At 33.1% G+C, this 22049-nt stretch overlaps 1 protein-coding gene across 2 annotated transcripts in view; it reads right to left on the bottom strand.

Annotated features, from left to right (window-relative positions):
• The window catches only part of kto (mediator complex subunit kohtalo), a 98518-nt gene extending 78504 nt beyond the window's left edge, over positions 1 to 20014 (bottom strand). For both annotated transcript variants that reach the window (XM_072540735.1, XM_072540737.1), the window contains exons 1-8: positions 19290 to 20014; positions 18581 to 18932; positions 17050 to 17235; positions 9239 to 9592; positions 8304 to 8567; positions 5697 to 5797; positions 5347 to 5628; positions 5127 to 5291 (exon numbers count right to left, since the gene is read on the bottom strand). In XM_072540735.1, coding sequence (XP_072396836.1) covers positions 5127 to 5291; positions 5347 to 5628; positions 5697 to 5797; positions 8304 to 8567; positions 9239 to 9592; positions 17050 to 17235; positions 18581 to 18932; positions 19290 to 19487 — 1902 coding nt within the window. In that variant the 5' untranslated portion in view covers positions 19488 to 20014. The remainder of the gene's footprint in view (positions 1 to 5126; positions 5292 to 5346; positions 5629 to 5696; positions 5798 to 8303; positions 8568 to 9238; positions 9593 to 17049; positions 17236 to 18580; positions 18933 to 19289) is intronic.
• Between the last annotated feature and the right edge of the window lie 2035 nt (positions 20015 to 22049).

Genomic DNA, 22049 nt, shown 5'->3' with positions numbered 1-22049 from the left:
GTGTTTTTTAAGTAAGTACCGTTTTGGAATTAAAAAAAGATGTGCAAAGATATGGCAATAATTTTATTTTTACATGAAAGCCTGTACCTTAATCTACTTTTCTACATAATTTCCGTGAATATTGAGGCACTTGTCATAATGTGGCACCAGTTTTTGGATAGCCTCCTAATAAAATTCTGCCGCCTGACTTGTTAACCACTGCATCACAAATGTTTTGACTTCGTTATCGTCTTGAAGACGCTGACCGCCCAAGTGTTTCTTCAAGTGCTGGAACAAATGGTAGTCGCTGGGCGCCAGATCAGGGCTGTATGGCGGATGATCTAGAGTTTCCCATTTAAATGATTTGATGAGATCTTTGGTCTAATTAGCCACATGTGGACGGGCATTGTCATGCAGCAAAACGATACCCTTACTCAACTTGCCACGTCTTTTGTTCTGGATTGCACGACGCAGATTTTTCAATGTCTCACAATAAGACGCTGCATTGATTGTCTCATTACGAGGCAGAAACTCCACTAGCAATACTCCTTTTCTGTCCCAAAAAACTGTGCACATGATTTTCCGGGCAGAAATTGTTTGCTTAAACTTCACTCTTTTGGGTGATGATGAATGTCGCCATTCCATGGCTTGTTGTTTTGATTCTGGTGTGACGTAGGCCACCCACGTTTCGTCACCAGTAACAATTTGGTCTAAAAAATCTTCACCTTCACTGTGGTACCGCTCAAGGAAAGTCAATGCACTGCCTAAACGTTGGGTTTTGTGCAAATCCGTTAAAATTTTTGGAACCCAACGTGAACACAATTTCCGGTAATTCAAGTTCTCGGTAACAATGCGATACAAAACACTACGAGAATACTGAGGAAAGCAGTCGGACAATGATGAAATTATAAAGCGTCTGTTTTCTCTCACCTTTTCGTCCACTTTCTGCACCAAATTTTCATTAACGACCGAAGGACGCCCACTCCGTTCTTCATCATGCACATTTGTGCGGCCATCTTTAAATGATCTCACCCATTTCCTTACCATTCCACCACTCATAATGTTTTGTCCGTAAACTTCAACGATCTCACGATGAATATCGATCAGTTTTACGCCTTTAGCACTAAGAAATCGTATAACAGCCCGTACTTCACAATCAGCGTGACTCACGATTGTTGGAGGCATCTTAAACACTGGAGTAAACAAGTATACAATGAAGAATCAGACTGTAATGGCGTCAGTGCGTAGACAAGAGATGTAGGTAACTAGCGCTCATGCGCGGAACGCCGACCGTAGCGCTGCGGCGGCGGAATCGCAAAACGGTACTTACTTAAAAAACATGCCTCGTATATTATTGTTTTAGCGTGTAGCTGCAGCTTTAAATTTACATATTTCAACTGCGAGTTCTATCTCTCTCACCTCTGATATCACCACTAAGCCTAAGAAAGTTACCAATACTGAAATAATAAATACAAGCAAAATTCGTAATACAACTTACAGCATGTATAAATGAAGTAAGTATACTTTTCGTTAGATATTATAAACTTCATTAAGTTAAACAGATTTGATTAACATGAAATCAAATTTAATTCTTTTTAAAAGAACATTGTGACTTTGACCTATTTATGGATTCATTTGAAGGAAAAAGAACCCTTTTTAGTGGTTGTCGTATATCACTCACTATTGTACTGAAATATATTGGCTTTAAATGACTAACAGATCATCCAAGGCGAGGACTGATGGAACAGTTTCAGAGTGCTGCGAAGACTGCAGAATTTTTGAGATTATATCAAATATATAAAATATATTTTTTTGTAGATACATCATTGTTTATACTGATAATGAAAATGGCTTCATTAAGGGTGCAGAGGCTATATTTTCCTCTAAATCGGCTCTAATTGACTACCATGGAAAAATGAATCAAGTTTTTTTATGGTGGTTTAAAAATCAACTACCTATTAAAAAATTTGTCTGAACCATCCCTAATTATAATGGATAACGCTCTATACCATAGCATGTTGTTAGATAAAGCACCAAACATGTCTTCAACCAAGACTGAAATAAAAGATTGGTTAACTAACAATAAACTGCCTTTAACGAGACAATGTTGAAAAACGACCTTATGCAGGTTGTTACGCACTAAGTACGCCTAATGAGAGTTTAGTTCAGGTTATCAATATTTATTTTTAAACAAGCCACCTCCAAAATACATTGAAGATGATTTAGCAGAACAACAGGGCCACCAAGTATTACGTCTGCCACCATACCACTGTATTTTCAATACTATAGAATTAATATGGGGAATTACCAAAACCTATTAAAACCGACATATTGGTAGAGACGGTTGTTAAGAATTTAATGCTTTAAACATGTGAAAGAAGCTCTAAAAACTGTTACCCCCAGAAAATGTAAATAAAAAGTGGTAATACCAGTTCTTTGATGTTTCTTGTCTATTGTTGGATTTATTTTGGACAGGATATATGTCAGTGTGGTGACTGTTTTGAATGTTGTTGTGATGTACTTTTTGCTATCCTTTTAGCAGAAGATACAAATGCCTGTTATTAGCACAATGGCATACCAGTACCTAGCAAGCACCAGCTACTGTCCCCAAACTGGCAAGTGTGTACATTAACTGACATGCTAGCTAATCGCAAAAAATTTGATTTTTCTTGCTAGTAGCATGCTGTAAGATGCAAGGCGCATGCGTGGGGAGTGTCACTGGCGCGAGGAGTGTCACTGGCATGTGTGAACACGTACTACCGCTAAGGGCATGCTAGTAGCTAGCAGAGAATTGTCAGATTTGTTGTGCTGGTGATAAAAATTAATCGTTTTATTTTTAAACTTGTTAATTTAAAAAATGGTTCGGTGGGGTGATGAAAAACCAACAAATTTATTGCTATATATAGAGAATTGGAGTGTCTTTTGAATTCTAAATCATCTCTATATAAAAATAAAATAGCCTGTGGCAATGCTTAGACAAAAATTCAAAAAGAAATGGGGGAAGGTATTACTATAAAGGAGATAAAGGCCAAAATAAAAAATTGCTCCAAGATTTTCTCGCCTACCAATCCAATTTCTCAGCCAAATTTGTCTCTTTTTTGAGTTCCGCTTCGGATTCATTATTAAATTTCTAACAATATCTGTGGTCATTAGCAATATTTGCTTGTTGAATCCATTCCGAATACCTTCCATGGATTTCCTTTTTTTTTGTTGGAAACAAAATCTTTAAATTACAAAACAAGTAGACTTTTTAGTAGACAAGTAGACAGATTTTTGAGTTCCGCTTCGGATTCACTATTAAATTTCTAACAATATCTGTGGTCATCAGCAATATTTGCTTGTTGAATCCATTCCGAATACCTTCCATGGATCCCTTTTTTTGTTGGAAACTCAAAACTTTTAATTACAAAACAAGTACTTTAGTTTCAGATGAAAACCAGTCGATTGTTTACTAGCACTGGCATGTGTAAAAATATACCCTGCTTTTTCGCCTTACCAGTACAGGCATGCGAGCTACTGGCATGCCAATAACTAGCAAATGTGTTTTGTGCTTGACAGTTACTGGCCTATGGCAGCAATTGGCATGCCACCTACTTTCCCAATTTACTGGCATGTGTGTACCCGGCTTTTCAATTTTTCTGATAAGCTCTTTACATATGGTATTTTGTCATCTTTGAATCTCTTCTTGTGAGTGCCTGTGGTGTTTGTTATTTCCTTTCTTCAATCTTGTGAAATTCCTTGTTTATAACTTACAATGTGTAAACATTTTTTGTCAAAACCTTGGTTAGCAGGTTTTTTTTTCTTCCTCAAATGCATGTTCGTTGGAGCAGGTGTTTCGGGCTCTATCAAATAATCATTTGATAATTCCTTTTTTGATGTATACGTTGTGGTTTGGATGGTAATTTAAATATCTGTTGGTGTGGGTTATTTTTCTTTAAACTTTAGATGTATATTCTGTCTCTTCTTTTGTGATTAACACATCCAAAAAGGAAGGGAATGGTTGTTTTCTTTTACCGTGGTGAATTTGATTGATTCTTCTTTATTGTTCCTGTCCATCAGGAATTTATCCAATACTTCTTGTCTGTGACGCCAAATGGAGAACCCATCATCTACATATCTCAACCATACCGTAGGTAGTTTGTCTTGTTTGTGTACAATGTTTTGTTCGAAATCCTCCATGAATATATCTGCTAATAATGGAGGTGAGAATGGGCCCATGACTAATCCGAAATTTTGTTTATAGAAATCAGCATCTAATTGAAAATAAGTGTTGTCAGTGCAAAGTGTTAGTAGCTCCATGATACCTAATACATTCAGTTTGGATTTTGTTGTCAGTGTATCATCCCTCTCTAATCTGCCTCTTATTATTTTTAAAGTTTTCTCCAATGGTACATTGGTGAAAAGACCTGGTGATATAAAAACTGATTAGCATGTTCTTGGAATTGTAATCTATTTCTGCTAGTTATGGCAAAAATTTCTGTGAGTTTTTGATTAAACATGTTGTGTTGAGTGCTAAAGGCTGTATTATGTCTACGCTGAATTTTTGGAACTAATACAAGATCGAGGCCAATGTAAGTGTGTAAGTCCGATGTAGATACGAACTTCGTTATTAAAACATCAAAACCGAAGACGTGCATATCCTACTTACTGCGTTAATTAGGTTTTTATTTCACGAGACAAGTTTATAAAAACAAATTTATTTGAAAAATACTTAAATATAAAATAATTATTAAAAGTATTAAACGGAAACTAAAACAGAACTACATTAATAGTAAACAAGTATATATAATCTTCCACTGCGTCGTTATCTTGATGTTCAAATGTGCAAATTAAGTGGAATACAGGGTCGTAACTAGGGCGAGACGTCCTGAACAACCTCGAGCACTAGATTACGAAGAATGAAGTATGCTTGACTAGAACTTGCTTGAAATATTTTTTTTACTATAAAATAGGTGTAAGATAAGAACACTTAATTCTCGTTAAGATGATAATCATATATTTTTTATGATTCCATCCCGACAATATGACACAGTTGTGTACAAATGACAACATCAAATTCGATTAAGTGCAATGTATTTACCAGAAAATTAGCAATAAAAAAGAGCATAGCGAGAATAAGCTTATTATGATGTAAATTGAAATTATACCTCCATTTTAGTGTGATGTGTATTCAAAGTATTCTCAGAATTTTCTTCAGGTCCTAGCAAATCTCCTCTAGATATTAAAGTACACATGTAGGCATCATGAGAGAATACATCACGACGAATAAGTTCAGAAAAGAGATGAACTAAGTTAGAAAACGCAGTCTTTTTCTAAAAAAAATATAAAATTATACTTCTACTAAATACAATATCTTAAAACTTATACCATCGAACAATCATCAGGTGCAGGAACTGGTGCGTCGTTGTCTAAAAACTTCATTAATAGCGATTGAAACATTGGTGGACCACCTGGAACACTACTGCTGGAATCTTTGTCATCACCGGGAGTAGTTTCTTGATCTCCTGCTGTATTTGTATCTGATTGCCTTCTGTCAAGTAGAGCTGCTACAGCTAGAGCTCTATGTTCGCCGGTACGTTCGGGAGATACTGCCCATTCACACAGCAATTTAACTACCGCGTTCTCTTGATCATTTGGCCCACTAAATATCTGAAAAATTATATGAAATTAACACTGAATCACTTGAATATTGTAAATATCTCGCTCAAATTGCTTACTTTTGCGTATAACGTATCTAAAGAATTTGTCGCATCCATTTTGTCAAATCGGTGACGATCCAAAGCGTCTAGAGCAGACAGAACCCTTGTAGTGACAGTCCCTAAAATAAAATATTTACTAAACTCATTAAGATAAAAAAATAATAGAAATTACACAACCACACAAGTTGTATAAGTTTTAGGCAAAGAAATTTACAAAATTACAAGTAGAAGTTTCAAAAAAGTATAATTCAACATCAAGATAATTAGCTCAATGGCAGCTAATCTGAAAAGCTCAACGTAGGTGGCGCTTGTGTAGTTGGAGGTCACGTCAACTCTTCAAATCAATTTACTTGTAAGTAAATATTGCGTTTATTTGGCCGTGTGAACATCAGGACACAGGTTTACCAAAGATATTCTGATGAGAAAAAAGTGGATTCTAGCAATAAGAAGGGATAAATATGTGCCGACAGTAAATGCACGTATTTGTTAAAATACTAATGTTTTTCTGGAATATTTAGTTGCAACCATATTTACTAGGAATTTAACAGGGAAAACCCTGTAGTTGGCTGTATGCCGTAGATTCTGGTCAATATGAATACCAAGAAATTTAACTGATCTAGCAAGTTCCGTGTTTTGTGATAGGAAATTAATTGTATCTGGAAACTGCTCTCGTGACTGGCTGGTTCTAAAGTAGACAAAAACTGTCTTATGAGTATTAAGCAACAACCGATTTCCACTGAACCACTGTTCAGCCTTGCTTAGAATTTGCTCTGCCACTGTGAGGAGTGTTTCTAAAGTTTTTTCCCAGAAAAGCACATTTGAGTCATCAGCGAAATTTACAAGGTTTGAGGAACTACTAACCACCGCATTTGGAAGGTCGTTTATGTAGACCAAAAAGAGAAAAGGCCCCAGGACACTCCCCTGTGGTATGCCTAATTTTAAATTGATAGGATCAGAGTAAACCTACATCCCCTTTTCTCCAGGCATACCTTTTGCGCCCTATCTGTGAGAAATGATTTTATCCATTTTAATGCCGGTCCCTGTATTCCATAAAGATGTAATTTTTGTAATAAAAGAACATGATCTAGGCTATCGAAAGCCTTAGATAGGTCCAAAAAAGCACCTAGTGTTTTCATCTTTGCCTCCAGCTTTTCTAAAATTTTTGATATAAAATCATAGGTAGCTGTCTCAATAGATCTCCCTGCGAGAAAACCATGCTGTGAACTACTAAATAAGTTGTTTGTAGTGAAAAAGTTTTGTAGTCTGAAATATATTGCTTTTTCGAATATTTTTGAGAATGATGGAAGAAGGCTTATTGGTCTATAGTTCTCCATCTTAGTAACATCACCTTTTTTATGTAGTGGCTTCACAAATGCCAGTTTTAAACTTTGAGGAAATTTACCTTGCCTGAAAGAAGCATTAACTATAAAAGAAAGAGGAAGAGAAATCTCTAATGAAACATATTTAATTAAGTTGGTTGATATTTCATCATAACCAGAGCTATGCTTGTTTTTTAAGTTATTTATTATGTGACTTATTTCTTTCTCTGAAACGGCAGTTAAAAACATGCGATGATTAGTTTGTTCTATATTAATTTGAAAATTTTTTACATGCTTTATTTTCTTTACAGCTTCTGGTGCTGCATTTGCCATAAATTGATTTATTTCGTTAGAAAGCACCTGAGGGTCACCCTCTAAACAGAAATTACCTTGATTTTTGGAATTACCCTTAATCTCTTTTACCAATTGCCAAGCCATTTTAGTTTTATTTTCGCTATTTTCAATTCGTTCTTCGCTATTTTCTTTTCGAGATTGAGTGAGTAAAGAATTGTATTTGCGTTTTTCTGTCCTGTAAATATCTTTATAATCAACATTATTGGTAGACAGTGTAAACAAAACATCAAGCCTAGATTTACAATGTTTTATATCATTATTTTTAAAGTACTTGTGTGATTTTTTTTTATTTGCTGAATTTATCTCTTTGAGTGGAAAACATTGTATAAAAAATTTCTGAACTATACTCATAAAAGCATCCCACTGATTATCTACATCTAATGTCTCAAAAACAGATACCCAGTCTACATTACCTACCATGAATTTAAAAAAATGTTTATTCTCCTTGCTAAATATTCGTTTTTTTTATTATATTTGACTCAAATTCATTTAATTCAAATTTTACCTTTTGAGCAGTATGATCAGATGTATGAGGATTGAATACAAGAGAATCAAATATGTCAAGATTTGTAAAAATATTATCTATACAGGATTTTTTGCTACCTTGTATGCGTGTATAGTCTTTGATGGAAGGTTACTAAAACTCTGTATATTTTACAAATATGTATTATTCAAAAGGACTAAAACCGAGCCTTTGAACCTCTGTAATTCAGAAACAATTGATTTCCGAGTCTTGGCGCAATGATAACTTTTGATCAACATGACCAAAGCTACCTCTCTGCAAAGTTTCCACCAATTTAACTGCAACCACTTTTACATAAGAAAAGTGCTGAGGATCTTTTCAAGTTAAATAATGGAACTGTTTTTCACACGTCTTTCACATTAGAATACTCGACACATAAATATGATGTAAAATAAAATAAAATAACAGTAAAATAAAATGTAAGATTACCTGCTGGTGAAGCTTGCCACTTCTCAGTGCACCATCTTCCTTCTGCCTTTTTACTTCTATCTCTAATACAATTTTCAGCAAACATGATCTGTTTTCTATATGTATTCATATCACATCGGGGCGGCATCGGTAACATGGACGGTAAAATGGGTAAACTATCCAATGGGGATCCATGCCAAATGGTACCAACACCTGTCCCACACCAAACTAACGCTGTAGGACATTCCAATACAACTGTCTGGATAATAGTACTTAACTGCAAAACTAATAAATTTTTTATTTCAATACGATTATTCTTTACTTCCAATAAATAGTTGCAGTACTAAAATGTATTAAAAAATATAAGAACAGGTAGAAGGTATTAGCCTGAAGATAAAAAGGTAGACCAAACTCTAGATAAATTACAAATAGGTTGAAATCAAGGGTATAATCATGTAAAAACTAAAAGTAGACATCTGGTATTAACAGCAAAAATCTGAACTGGCAAAATTTATTTGTCGTTATAAGATGAGACTCATAATCATTATCAACCAGCCTTCTGCATCCAAAGTTGAATATAGGCCTCTCCTAATTTCTTCCAGGTTTGGCAGTCTTGAGCTTCCTGTAGCCAATTCCCAGCGATTCTTTTGACGTCATCTGTCAATCACATAGGTAGTCTACCTCTGCTTCTTCTATCTGCTTGTGGTCTCCACACTGTAATTCTTTGGGTGCAACGGCCATCATTCATTCTGGCCACATGGGATGAGAGTATTACAAAATATATAACAATTAGTATAGAAATATATAAATAAATGCTACAAGATTAAAGCAAAAGAACAATTAAAAAATTAAAGACAAGCTAAAGAAGGTGCTACAAACAGAAAAAACTGGAGAAAAACTACTACCACTTACACCATTAGTAAAAGAAGGTGAATAAAGTAAAGTATTCAACATACCTATATCTCGATGATGAGGGCAGTTTTGATATTCAACCATATTACTTTGAAGGGGATTCGTAGAAGTGGTCTCCTTCTTTTCCTTTTCCGTTTCCTTTGGTTCTGTTTTGCTTTCACTGGGTGGAGATGTCATCACATTGGTTTCTGCCACATTCGTAAGCATACTGCCAAGTTTTTTGGCACAGTAATGTGCTAATCTTCGTGACAACAGTTCTGACTGAACAAATTCATCTAAATACTGAAGGGTTAGAGGTAGAAACAGTCTTAAAATACCATCGTCACCTGGCAGTTGGGCTTTTTGTTTTTCAAGTAATTCTACTATCCAGTTCAGAACCTCCTGTCTGTCTGTCAGTCCTGTATAAACCAAATCAATTATAATCAAATTACATAGTATGCATATTAATTTATAGTATTGAAAATTTCATTCTTTACAACATGTATATACAGCATAATAAACCTGAGTTTTACAAATAACATGTTCTAATAGGGTCTCTCAAACAATTATTCATGAGCAGTAAAAATATCAAAATGATTGAACTGTTTCTGAACAAAAGTTCCTATCAAAATGGAAATAAAGTATTTGATTTCCATTTTGATAGGAACTTTTGTTCAGATTTCAAAATGTTTTCACTGCTAACATTACTAATAATTTGACATGATTTTATTGCCAATAAGTAATAAACAATTAATATTAAAATACTGTAGCCTGTGGGAGTTTTGTCAATTATCTTATCAGGTGTGAATGGAGATGCTCTCCCAATGTTGACGGTATTAATACCTAGTGAAGTGATTCTTAACCGGTGTTCCGCGAAAAATATACGTTAATCTAGCAGACCGACGTGAAATTGTGTCGTTTCCAAGAGATCGGGAAGAATGAAAAATTCTTCTTGACAATCTCGGCGTATGCTATGCGTGTATTTATTGTCGCGGTTACCCGGTTACCTGTTTTCTGGTGTACCTGGCAACACTGCTGGTCTCAGTCTTCAGTAGTGGTGCGGACTCCAAGCTTAAGATTGCTCATTTGTTTTGCTCGAATACACCCTAATAATAACGCAGTATTTTTATTGAGTTTTAAGTTCCAGTTGATAGGTAAGTAATTTAGGTTAGTATCATGTAACTGGCTGTATGGCAAACTGCCAAAGCCATATAAAAAAAATTAGGGTAAGTTTATTTAAGATTTACCAGCAAGTTCAAATAAAAATAAGGTTACACAGAGCTAACAACAATGATGAATATTGTTAATTTACTTTTGTAACTAATCACCTTTTAAAATAAAATTTATTTCGCATTGCAGCAATGGACAAATTCCTTATTAAAAGAAAACGTAGTTCTGACGATAGACAAGATATAAACTATGGAGCAGGTACCAGTACCTCTATGGAGGGACAGCTTCCCATTTCCCAACCAACCAAAAAAGTTAATCGCCAGTATTCGGAAGAATATTTGAGTTATGGCTTTACATGGAAAGGTGATGAAGATTGTCCCATGCCAAATTGTCTTGTATGTGGTGAAAATTTATCAAATTCGGCAATGGTCCCGGCTAAACTAAAACGCCATTTTTCAACTAAACATGCCAATCTTAGTTCTAAAAGCAAAGCATATTTTCAAAGATTGTTGAACATGCAAGAAAAGCAGGTAAGAAGTTTTAAAAAAATTGTTAAAATTTCTGACAAAGCACAATTAGCTTTTTATAAAATGGCTGAATTAATAGCTATAAGGTTGAAACTGCATACTATTGCTGAACCTTTGGTATTACCAGCATGTGCAGAAATGGTAAAAATTGTTTGGTGAGGATGCAAAAAAAGAAATTATGAAAATTCCTCATTTCGACGATACAATAAGAAATAGAATTAAAAATATGTTAGACAATATTGAAAGTACAGTTTTTGGTATTATGACACGAGAAAATTTTACATTGCAAGTTGACGAATCCACTGGCTTTAGTGGCAAAGCCTACTTAATAGGATTCATTCGTTTTATTTCTGAAAACAAAATAGTAAATCAGTTTTTATGTTGTAAGGAACTTACTGAACATACAACGGGTCAAAATATTTTTATTTAAATTTATTTAAATAAATTTATTTAAATAAGTGCATTAGATCATATTTTGAAGAAAATATATAATGGAATATGTGCGTGGGTATTTGTACAGATGGGGCACCATCAATGTTAGGCTCTATTAAGGGATTTGGTACACTTGCGAAAACGAGTAACCCAAACATAATAATTACGCATTGTTTCTTGCACAGAGAATCACTAGTATGCAAAATGTTGCCAAATACTTTAAAACCTGTGTTAGATCAAGTAGTGGGGATGGTCAATTACATAAAATCAAGGCCATTAAAAACACGCCTTTTTAAACAGCTTTATTTTACAATGGGAGCACAACACAAAGTTTTGCTTTTGCATACAAAGTTAGGTGGTTAAGCAGAGGAAAAGTCTTGAATTGAGTTTTAGAGCTTAAATGCGAATTGTTAGCATTTTTTCAAGGAGAAGGTGCAGCAACAGATAAATTTGCAATATATTTAGAAAATAATATTTGGCTTGCCAAATTAGGATATTTGACTGACATTTTTAAATACCTCAATAATATTAACACAAGTGTCCAAGGAAAATCTGAAAATATTTTGTCTTGTACTGACAAATTATCAGGGTTTCAAAAGAAAATATCTCTTTGGAAAAATTGCATATTAGAAAAAGGTACATTGGATATGTTTCCCAGTATTAGCGCAAATATTGAAGGGATGAAAAAATTGATCACTACTTTCCTTTCCTAAATACAGATAATTACGATTGGATTCAAAATTCTTTTATCTCGATTAATATGTCGAAATACCAGCTATCATTACAAGAGGAAGAAGAGTTAGTAGGCTTGTCAACAGATCGCACTCTGAAACTAAAGTTTTCTGAAATGTCACTTGAAGAATTTTGGATTTCTGTGCAAGCTGAACACCAACTTCTTTCTACAAGAGCATTAAAGGTATTACTACAGTTTGCAACTTCATACTTGTGTGAATAAGATTTTTCAACCTTCACAAACATAAAAACAAATAAATGTGAAAGACTTGGGAATATTGATGAAGAAATGAGGTTAGCGTTATCGCATATTAGACCGGACATTGCTAAAATTTGCAAAAGTCATCAGGCTCAAGTGTCACACTAAATTTGTGTAATTTTTATGTTATTATGTTAGTTATGCCCATACATTTAATTTGTTAATGTATTTACCAATCTACATATTTTTTGTTAATTTCTATTTTTAGAATATGTTTTTATTCTTATATTTTGTTTTTGCATGTATTTGCAGTTAAAGAATATGTTTTATTTACATTTGTATATACATTTGCGGTGGGCGTTGCCACATCAAACCGTTCCAAAGTAACTGACAATTATTTTAATTGAAAATTAATTTATTCAGGAAGAAAACGTGAAAATAAATTACTACAAGCTACTGCTTGAGAGAACCATCTTCCTTCGACGCGTTGAGTGGGGAGGTTGGCTCTATCGCGAGTAGTAGCAGTAGAAATATGGATTCAGATGATAATACATCCGATGACAATCGGAAAAGAAATAGAGAAGAAGAGGGACTGTTATTTGGTCCCAGTAAAAAAGTACAAAGAAGTCCAGTTAAAAGTCACAAAGATGATAGCAAAATAGATCAAATACTAAATATGATAAAAAATTTAACAATAGAGTTACAAGAATTAAAAACTGATATAAAAAAAGTAAAAACGGAACAAAAACAATACAGAGAAGAAATGAGGGAACTCAAAACTGAACTAGCAGAACTAAAACAAGAGAATAGTGAAATCTGGAAAGAAAATGAACAAATCAAAAAGGATCTGAATGAGACAAAAGGACGCCTTGAAAGGCTGGATAGAATAAGAAAAGAAAATAATGTGATAATACAGGGAATGACAATAGAAACGGGAGATAGAAGAATACTAAAAGAAGTAATAGGAAATTTTATGACAAAAGAGCTAAATATTACCGTAAATATAGAAGAAGCAGTGAAACTAGGAGATAAAACATGTTTAGTCAGACTGCCAAACAAAGAAGAAAAAACAAAAATTATGGAAAACAAAAGTAAACTTAAAGAAGTGAAAAAAGAAAAAATATATATAAACAATGATCTAACGACAGAGGAATTACAAATACAGAAGGAAATACGAAGAATGGCAAAAGATGAAATAAAGAAAGGTAAACGTGTCCAAATTAAAGCCAACAAACTTATAATAGATGGTCTAGAAAGGAGATGGAATAGAAACACCAACCAGCTGGAGGACCATCATGGAGGTGGTTCAAAAAACTAGCAAGGGATGAGATGATGAATTATTCGTTGACGGACGAGGCAAAGAAACAGGAAATGACTGCAGATAAACCCGGGTACAACAAAAGTGCAATAAAGAAAGATAGACAAGAAAACAAAAATAAAAAACGAAGACAACAGAACAAAAAAAATAAAGAGTTGAAAATAAGCACATGGAACATAAGAACCATGCTAACTCCAGGAAAAATGCTAGAAATAGAAAAAGAACTCAAAAAGTATAAAATAGATATTGCAGCACTGCAAGAATTACGCTGGGAGGGACAGGGACAGATTGACAAACAAGACTTTACAATGTTATATTCAGGAGGAAAGAAACAAGGGCAAAAAGACGTGGGATTCATGATACTAAGGCACCTAAGAGAGAAAATTATAAATTTCAAGCCAATATGCGAAAGGATGGCCTATGTTAGAGTCAACAGCAAACCATTTAATATATCAGTCTTGAATTTATACGCCCCCACAGAAACAAGCAATGCAGACGAAAAAGAAATCTTTTATGATAGGGTCGAAGAGGAGATAGAAAAAATACCCAAAGAAGATTAGTCATATTTGTACTAGGAGACCTCAACGCCCAGATTGAAAAAGAGGACTTTTTACAACAAATTGCAGGAAAGCATACAATACACGAAAACACGAATGACAATGGGCAAAGACTATGTAACCTAGCAACAAGAACAAATTTGTTAATAAGCTCAACAAAATTTGAACACCCTAAAATACATAAGGTAACATGGAGGTCATCAGATCAGAAAACATATAGTCAAATTGATCACATAATGATTAATAAACGAAAACAATCGTCAATAAAAGATGTAAGAACGTTCAGAGGTGCGTGTGCAGATTCAGACCACTACATGGTCACAGCCACTATAAGACAAAAAGTTAAAATTGAAACAAAACAAAAAAACCAACATAAAAAGTGGAATGTCAATAAAATGAGTAATGAAGAAGTAAGAAAAAAATATGAAGAGGCAGTAACAGTTCAAATAAAAGAGAAATATAAAGCAGAAGATATAAACACAGAATAGGAGACGATCAAAAAATCAATAGAAGAAGGTGCAAATATGCAGATAGGTAAAAGTCAGGCTAAAACAAAAAACGAATGGTATAACCAAGAATGTAGAGAAATAACAGGAAAAAAAGTGCAAGCCAGAAATAAATGGCTAAGAACAGATAAAGAGGAAGACAGAGAAGAATATGAAAAATTAAGAAGGAATGCTAAGAAAGTGATAAGGCAAAATAAAAGAAGATGGGTAGACAAAAAAATGCAGGAAATAGAGCAGGAAAGAACAAACAGAAATACGAAAAGTTTTTACAAAAAGATTAAAGAACAAAACAAAAAATACAAGGGCAAAACAAACGGAATAAAAAATAGAGAGGGAATAGTGATAATAGAGGACCAAGAATACAAACAAGTATGGAGAGATTACTACAGAGAGCTCTTGACGGAGGAAACAACAGAAGAAGAAATGCATAACGAGGAGGAAACAGTGCACGAAGAAGAAGCAGATGAAGTAGATATCGAAATTTTAAAAGAACCAACATTAGAGGAATTGGATGAAGTAATACAGAGAAGCAAAAATGGAAAAGCCCCTGGTAAAGATGGCATTAATATGGAACTAATAAAATACGGGGGAAGGGAACTAAGAGGAAAAATACTGGCACTATTGAAAAACATATGGAAAGAAGAGAAAATGCCAGGGGACTGGGAGGTAGGGCAGATCATAACAGTACATAAAAAGGGAGACCAACAAATCTGTGAAAATTATAGAGGAATAACGTTACTAAATACAACATATAAAATATTGACATCAATAATAAAAAAGAGGTTATCAAAGATCACAAAGAAGACAGTAGGACAGTACCAATGTGGATTCACAGAAGGAAGATCTACAATAGATGCAATACACACAATAAAACAAATAATGGAAAAAGCAAACAAGTATAAATTAGAATTGGAAATGTTATTCATAGACTTCAAACAGGCATTTGATTCAATTAAAAGGAACGGATTAATGATAGCACTTAAAAAATTAAAAATTCCACATAAACTCAGAAAATTAATAGAAATGACAATGAGAACTACAAAAATAAGCATAAAGACACAAAGAGGAGAGACAGAGGAATTCATTATAAATAAAGGGATGAAACAAGGAGATGCCTTATCAACAACGCTATTTAATCTAGCATTAGAATATGTACTACGAAATATAAATAAAAGAAATCTCAGAACAAGAGGTGGTCAAATAATTGCATATGCAGACGATATTGCTATTATTGCAAAGAACAGAAAAATAATGAAAGAAATGCTAGAAGAAATAAGAGAGAAAGGGGAGGTAATGGGGCTAAGATTAAATCAAGAAAAGACAAAAATATTAAGATTAGGGAGAAAACCAATGAAAGAAAAAATCAAAATAGGAAGTTCTGAGTTTGAAGAAGTAGAATACTTCAAATACCTAGGGGTTACAATAAGTAAATCCGTAGAAAGGAAATCCGAAATAAAAGAAAAAATATTAGCAGTGAATAAAGCTTATTTTGCAAACAAAACATTACTTAAAAGCAAAACACTGACTAAAAAAAGTAAGATGAGCATTTATAACACCATAATTAGGCCAATATTATTATATGCAGGAGAAACAATGACAATGGTTAAAAAAGATGAAGAAGACTTAAGAATAGCAGAGAGAAAGATTATGAGAACCATACTAGGACCAATCAGAACAGAGCAAAATGAATATAGAAGCAGAACAAATGCAGAAATTAAGGAAGAACTTAAGGAAGACATCGTAACTAAAATAAAGCAATGCAGAGTTAGATGGTTAGGTCACATTTGGCGAGCAGGCGATGAGGCAGTGACATACGCAATGATAGAATGGAATCCAGGAGGAAAAAAGAGAAGGGAAGACCGAGATCAAAGTGGCTGCAAGAAGTTGAAGAAGACCTCCAAAGGACAGGAGTCAGAGAATGGAGAGGAAGAGCTAGAGACAGGAAAAAATGGAGAGATATTGTCAAGAAGATAAGATAAACAAAAAAGACTGATCCACTTAAGAAATCGGATCTAGAAAGCATTTGCGGTTTAACCCCACACTGGGGTGTATAGCCATTATATATATATATATATATATATATATATATATATATATATATATATATATATATATATATATATATATATATATATATATATATATATATATATATATATATATATATATATATATATATATATATATATATATATATATATATATATATATATATATATACGTTTGCGCCCCTTATTTAGTGTTTTCTATAAAATAACACAATGGTGTTCTGCGAATTTTTCAAAATTTGTCAAGTGTTCCCCAGCTTTGAAAAGGTTAGGAACCACTGACCTAGAGAGTATCAGGAATACCTACTATGAAACAAAAAATGTATCCATATAGGGCTGGATGAGCTGAAGATTTTGAACCAATTAATCAATGAAAATAAATATTACCTTCTTCATACATATATTTTAAAAGCCTTGTACAATAATTCCAATGGCGCATTGCAAGTTTCTGTTCAGTCTCATTTGTATGAGTTGCATTCAATGTTGTATTTGTAGGTTTTTCAGCTTGAGAATACAGTTCCTGCAGCTTGGGAACTTGATCTTTTAGGAATTTTAAAGTCGTACCTGTCCACTCTGAAATAAATCAGTGAATTATATTAAAATGTTTTACAAACACTATCAATTGCATTTAATTAATATCTAGATATGTAGATCTAGGTTCCAATTTGTGTCATTAAGAACAGATAACCAGTGGCAACTCTAAAATTAGGCACAACAAGGCACCCCCCAAATAAAATCCCATGGAAATAGTATATACATACAATAAAACTTTGTCTAAATCTCTAATGTATTACTGTTTATGCTAATTGTATATAAAAACTTATTTATTAGGAACTAGATTAAAATAGTTACCAAAAGCATTCATTAGAGTTCAAACTTTCAAATGTAATACACGTACATATTATATCCTTTTTATTTTCTTTCAACCACTGTTAATTTTAAGTTAATTTAGAGTCAATAAAAACATTTAAATCCTAAAATATTTACAAGTGTTTGTAGTGATTAGATAAACCTCAAATCTGTTCTAACACATCTAGTGCTACACAATGCACAACAATTACTAATCACATCAATCTCAGTTGAGTCTTACCAATTGGCTAGAGTAGTATAATATGACTCAACCTGTGAAACATTTGTGACCCTAGCCAGTGAAGATAAAAGCATGTGGGGTGATAATGAAATTGTTTACATTTTGGAGGTTTTTTGTGGTAGGAATTAAAGTTAACTCAACTGAATGAATGGACAACAGAAAGAAGAAGCTTTAGTAGCATTTTTTTAAGGATGGGTGACCAAAAGATAATTGGATACATGGATGTGAAGAGAAATTTATTGTACTGTTTTCCTTTTTTATTTTTTTACAGTACATACTGCATCAGGTAAGTGCTTTAGATTGTCAAAGATGGGAATCAAAAATCTGCACATTTTGAAAAGATGAAGAAGCATGAACTGAACTATCTCTAGCTGATATTTCTTATAGAAGGGATGAAAATAACTAATACACTCTCAAGGCGAGTACTGACAAACAAGAGTTTAAAATTTATAGAGTATTTTATAGAGTTTTAAATTTATTTATTCAAAAATGAATTTCTTTTACCTATCCAATTTATTATAGCCCAACAATATGCTATTAAAAAGTGAGCCTTTTATCAAACATGTCATAGTAATCTATATGACTGATTGTACAGTTATTTCCAAAATTGTATGTTTTTCATGGTACTCTTATCCATTTTATTTAAACTATATTCATAAACATACCAAATTTTGAAATACAAATTCAATGCTGAAACTGACTTAATCATACAAAAAGGAACAAATTTATACCAAGAACAAGATCTCAAACATACACAAGAATTGATTATTCTTTGCTGTATTATTTGAAATTTAATATTTTAAAACAAAATAAATAAGTAAATCTTACCTGTAGTGGGATCAGGCATTTGTCTCTTTTTAATTTTAGCTTCTGAAACAGCAACTGTATATGCAGAACTTAACTTAATAAACCAAGCTGCTCTAAGCATGGGAACTTGATATTCAGTCAGCATCACAAATATTTCTTCCTTTTTGTTAAAGTTGGGTGCTCTCTTAGACAGATTCATTAAAGGTTTATTTCCAGACAAATCCTTAAACCAGGCTTCTATGTGATTCTTTGTTCTATTCGTTACTGGCCAAAAGTTGTCCTTTGGATTTATCTGTTGTCTTTTTCTACCAGAATCTGGTAACATCGAGAGCTGTTCTTTGAGAGAAATAATCGCATTAAAGTAGGCTCCAACCTAAACAAAAAATAAAAATATGTCTATAAAAAACTAGCTAATTTCTATTGTTTGAAGACAGTAAAATTAACTCTGGAAACAGATATAATAGTATAATTGCTAATCTAATAACTGTTTTAACAATATTTTAGTCTACCACAATCACTAAAACCTATTGGTTAAACAGCCTATTGGAATTGGTTAGTGATATTAAATACATTTTTAAAGTGTGAGAATGAACAATATATCACATGTTACTTATTTGTTAATTTATTTCCTGTAATTAATAATCAGTAATTGATTTTAATTTTGCAGATTTTATGCGTGTTTTTTGTTTTATTCTTATTATTAAATATAACCATTTGTGAAAATAGGTACCTTGCTAGCTGTGACATTACAATTTCTGGCGGTTCCAAATTCATCGCTGAGGTGGGTCATTGTAGGAAAACCATGTTTAACATTAACACTAGTTAGTTCATCCTCTTTTTGCTTTGGCTCTTGAGGATATACATCGGGGGGCCCAATTCGAGGCTTTTTCAAAGGCCGTTTCTCGTATAGAAAGTTGGTATTAAACATTTTGACTTAAAATTATTAACTAGTTATTAATTTTAACTTAGTAAAGGATATTAAATAATAATTTTGTTGGAAACGTCTTATATTTATTTAATCATTATAAATAATTATTGTGTATACAAAATGCCAACAATTACAACGCCATTTTGGATTAAAAGTAACGTCAGTGTCAACTTCTTCTTCTTCCGTTTCGATGTTGTGATGTGATGACCTACTGCAGGAATAGAGCCTCAACTTAGACCAGGGGTTCCCAAAGTGTGTGTCGCGACCATCGAGCAAAAAGACAAAAGAGGGAATCTAATCGTTATGAAAAGGAGACCAAAAAAGTGGCCTCTGATGGCGGACATATCCGGAAATGCGAATGCGCCAAATTTAAATTTCATGACACTTCACAATAATCATACAGTGGTGTAGGGGTTCTAATTTATCTATTTATTTGTTATATTAGATAATATTAATATTACATAATATTAATACATAATACACTTAAAATACTTTTTTTTAAACTAGGACACAATAAAGTTTTAATTAAATAATAACACTAATAGTCTAAAATGTAAAGCAATTGTTAAAAAACTTCAATAGAAAATACAAATAATCTTTCATGTGACAGTTGGGACAAACAATAACATCAGAAATGACATAACCTAACTAAATTTGATTTTTTAAACAAGGAAAGAGTCTGTCTTTCCTTGTTTAATGTGGCCTCTCAAGATGGCACTTCCTGTCTAATAATATTTTTGCCCCCACTACCTTTACATTCCCTCTTTTGTCTTTTTGCTCGATGGTCGCGACCACCGAGCAAAGCTTGATGATCGCGAGACCCTGGGTGGTCACATTAGAGCTGAGGGGGTCACGAAATGATTTCTAAAAAAGGGAACTTTTTACAAAAATTTTTATTTCATAGCTTAAATAAAAAAGTGCCAAAAAACATAACGCCCTAATTATCATAATATTATTGTCGTTTATTTAGAAATATAAACTTCACTACCTTGTAAAACTTAAATAATAATTAAACACTACATAAAAATACATTACAAAGTAAAAAAAATATAAATTAATGCGACGTATCTGCTTCGTATTCGATACGCAAACAATGATGTCATACGCTAGTTTCAAGCGATTTCTCACTTTCGTTTTAATAGCAGAATAGCAGTAGCACAGAATTAATAACAATCAGGATGCCCACTCTCAGATGCCGCCTTTGAAGTTTGTCAGCACGCGATCGTCATATTTTAAACGGAAACATATACTCAAATTGAGAAATTTGTGACAAGCTACGACAGAATTGTAATTTAAATTTTTAGAGATTAATAATTTAATACATTTGAAATAATGATTTATATAATGTCTATAGTTGCCGTAAATAAATTAAAGCTGGTTAATTTTTCTATGCACACAAGATAAGATGTCTCTGAACAGCACTGGTTCCGACTAAAACATGGCTGATTCCATCTGCGCGAACGAGATGCGCGTATTTATTTTTTCAAGTAGAGTTGGCATTCTGATTGTTTATTATTCTGTGGCAGTAGATTGATGAAAAACTCAACTCGCATAAATAAGACTGCAAACGGAACCAACCACTCGAGAGTTTGGCTCGCAAATTCGGGATATTCTTTCTTCCTTCCTAGTTTAAAACTGATCAGGAATTTGGGAAAGAAGTTTAGATTTTAAAATTCCATCACAATAAAATTTTCTTTGATTTTTGTTGGAATATCAACTTGTTGAAAAGAATTGTCCAAAAAAGAATTTAGTACCCATCTGTACTTGTCATGGCTGGTTTGAATTTCTTTGGGGAAATATTCACAGTGCTCTTTATTAACATTACGGAGTGAAAAGCTAAAGGGAATTTGAAAATAAAAGTAAAAGGGAATTTGTTCAATTGACTGTGATCCATTATTGGCTGTCTAGAAAACGATTTATTAATTCTTTTTATTCCGTATAATTCTTTTTTAAATAATTGTAGTTGTAGTCCAGGATGAGTTATGGCTACTTTCGTTCATTTTTCGTGGTACAAAACGGTGTAATCTGGAAAAATTTATTGAAAACTTATGATTCACAGGAAAAGTACCTACTTAGCTTTTTTTATTGTCAAATTAATACAATATCTGTTAAAATTAAAATAAAAAGCACTTTTATTATTAACACAAATGAAAATCCCCGTCAGCTAAATGTTGTGGGTGTAACGATCGTCAGTTAATTTGTTGATTATTAGAAATGGTTAATTAGTTTAAAACCATCTAAAGAACTTCTCGTACATTTTGTAAGGTATGAATATACGTAAAGTCAATTTTTTTTTTTATGACTTTCACATATGCTGTCACAAACTCCACCGCTATTGGAGCAATGAGCAGCTCTGACGCTCACAGCTCTCAAGTATACGGGGAAAACGGTTATTTGTAGAATTCTTAGCCCCTATGAAATGACTTGTTCAAATCTAGCGCTACCTCCCCTACTATTAGACATGGCCTCTTACATCTGTCCTTAAACAAGGAAAGAGAGTCTCTCTCCTTGTCTAAGCATCTGCCCATGGGTTAGGGAATTTTTGTTTGCATAATATTTTAT

The sequence above is a fragment of the Diabrotica undecimpunctata genome, chromosome 8 (assembly GCF_040954645.1).
Source record: "Diabrotica undecimpunctata isolate CICGRU chromosome 8, icDiaUnde3, whole genome shotgun sequence".
NCBI classification, from domain to species: Eukaryota; Metazoa; Arthropoda; class Insecta; order Coleoptera; family Chrysomelidae; genus Diabrotica; species Diabrotica undecimpunctata.
Note: the sequence above shows the minus strand (reverse complement) of the source record. Positions and strands in the feature narration are given on the sequence as shown.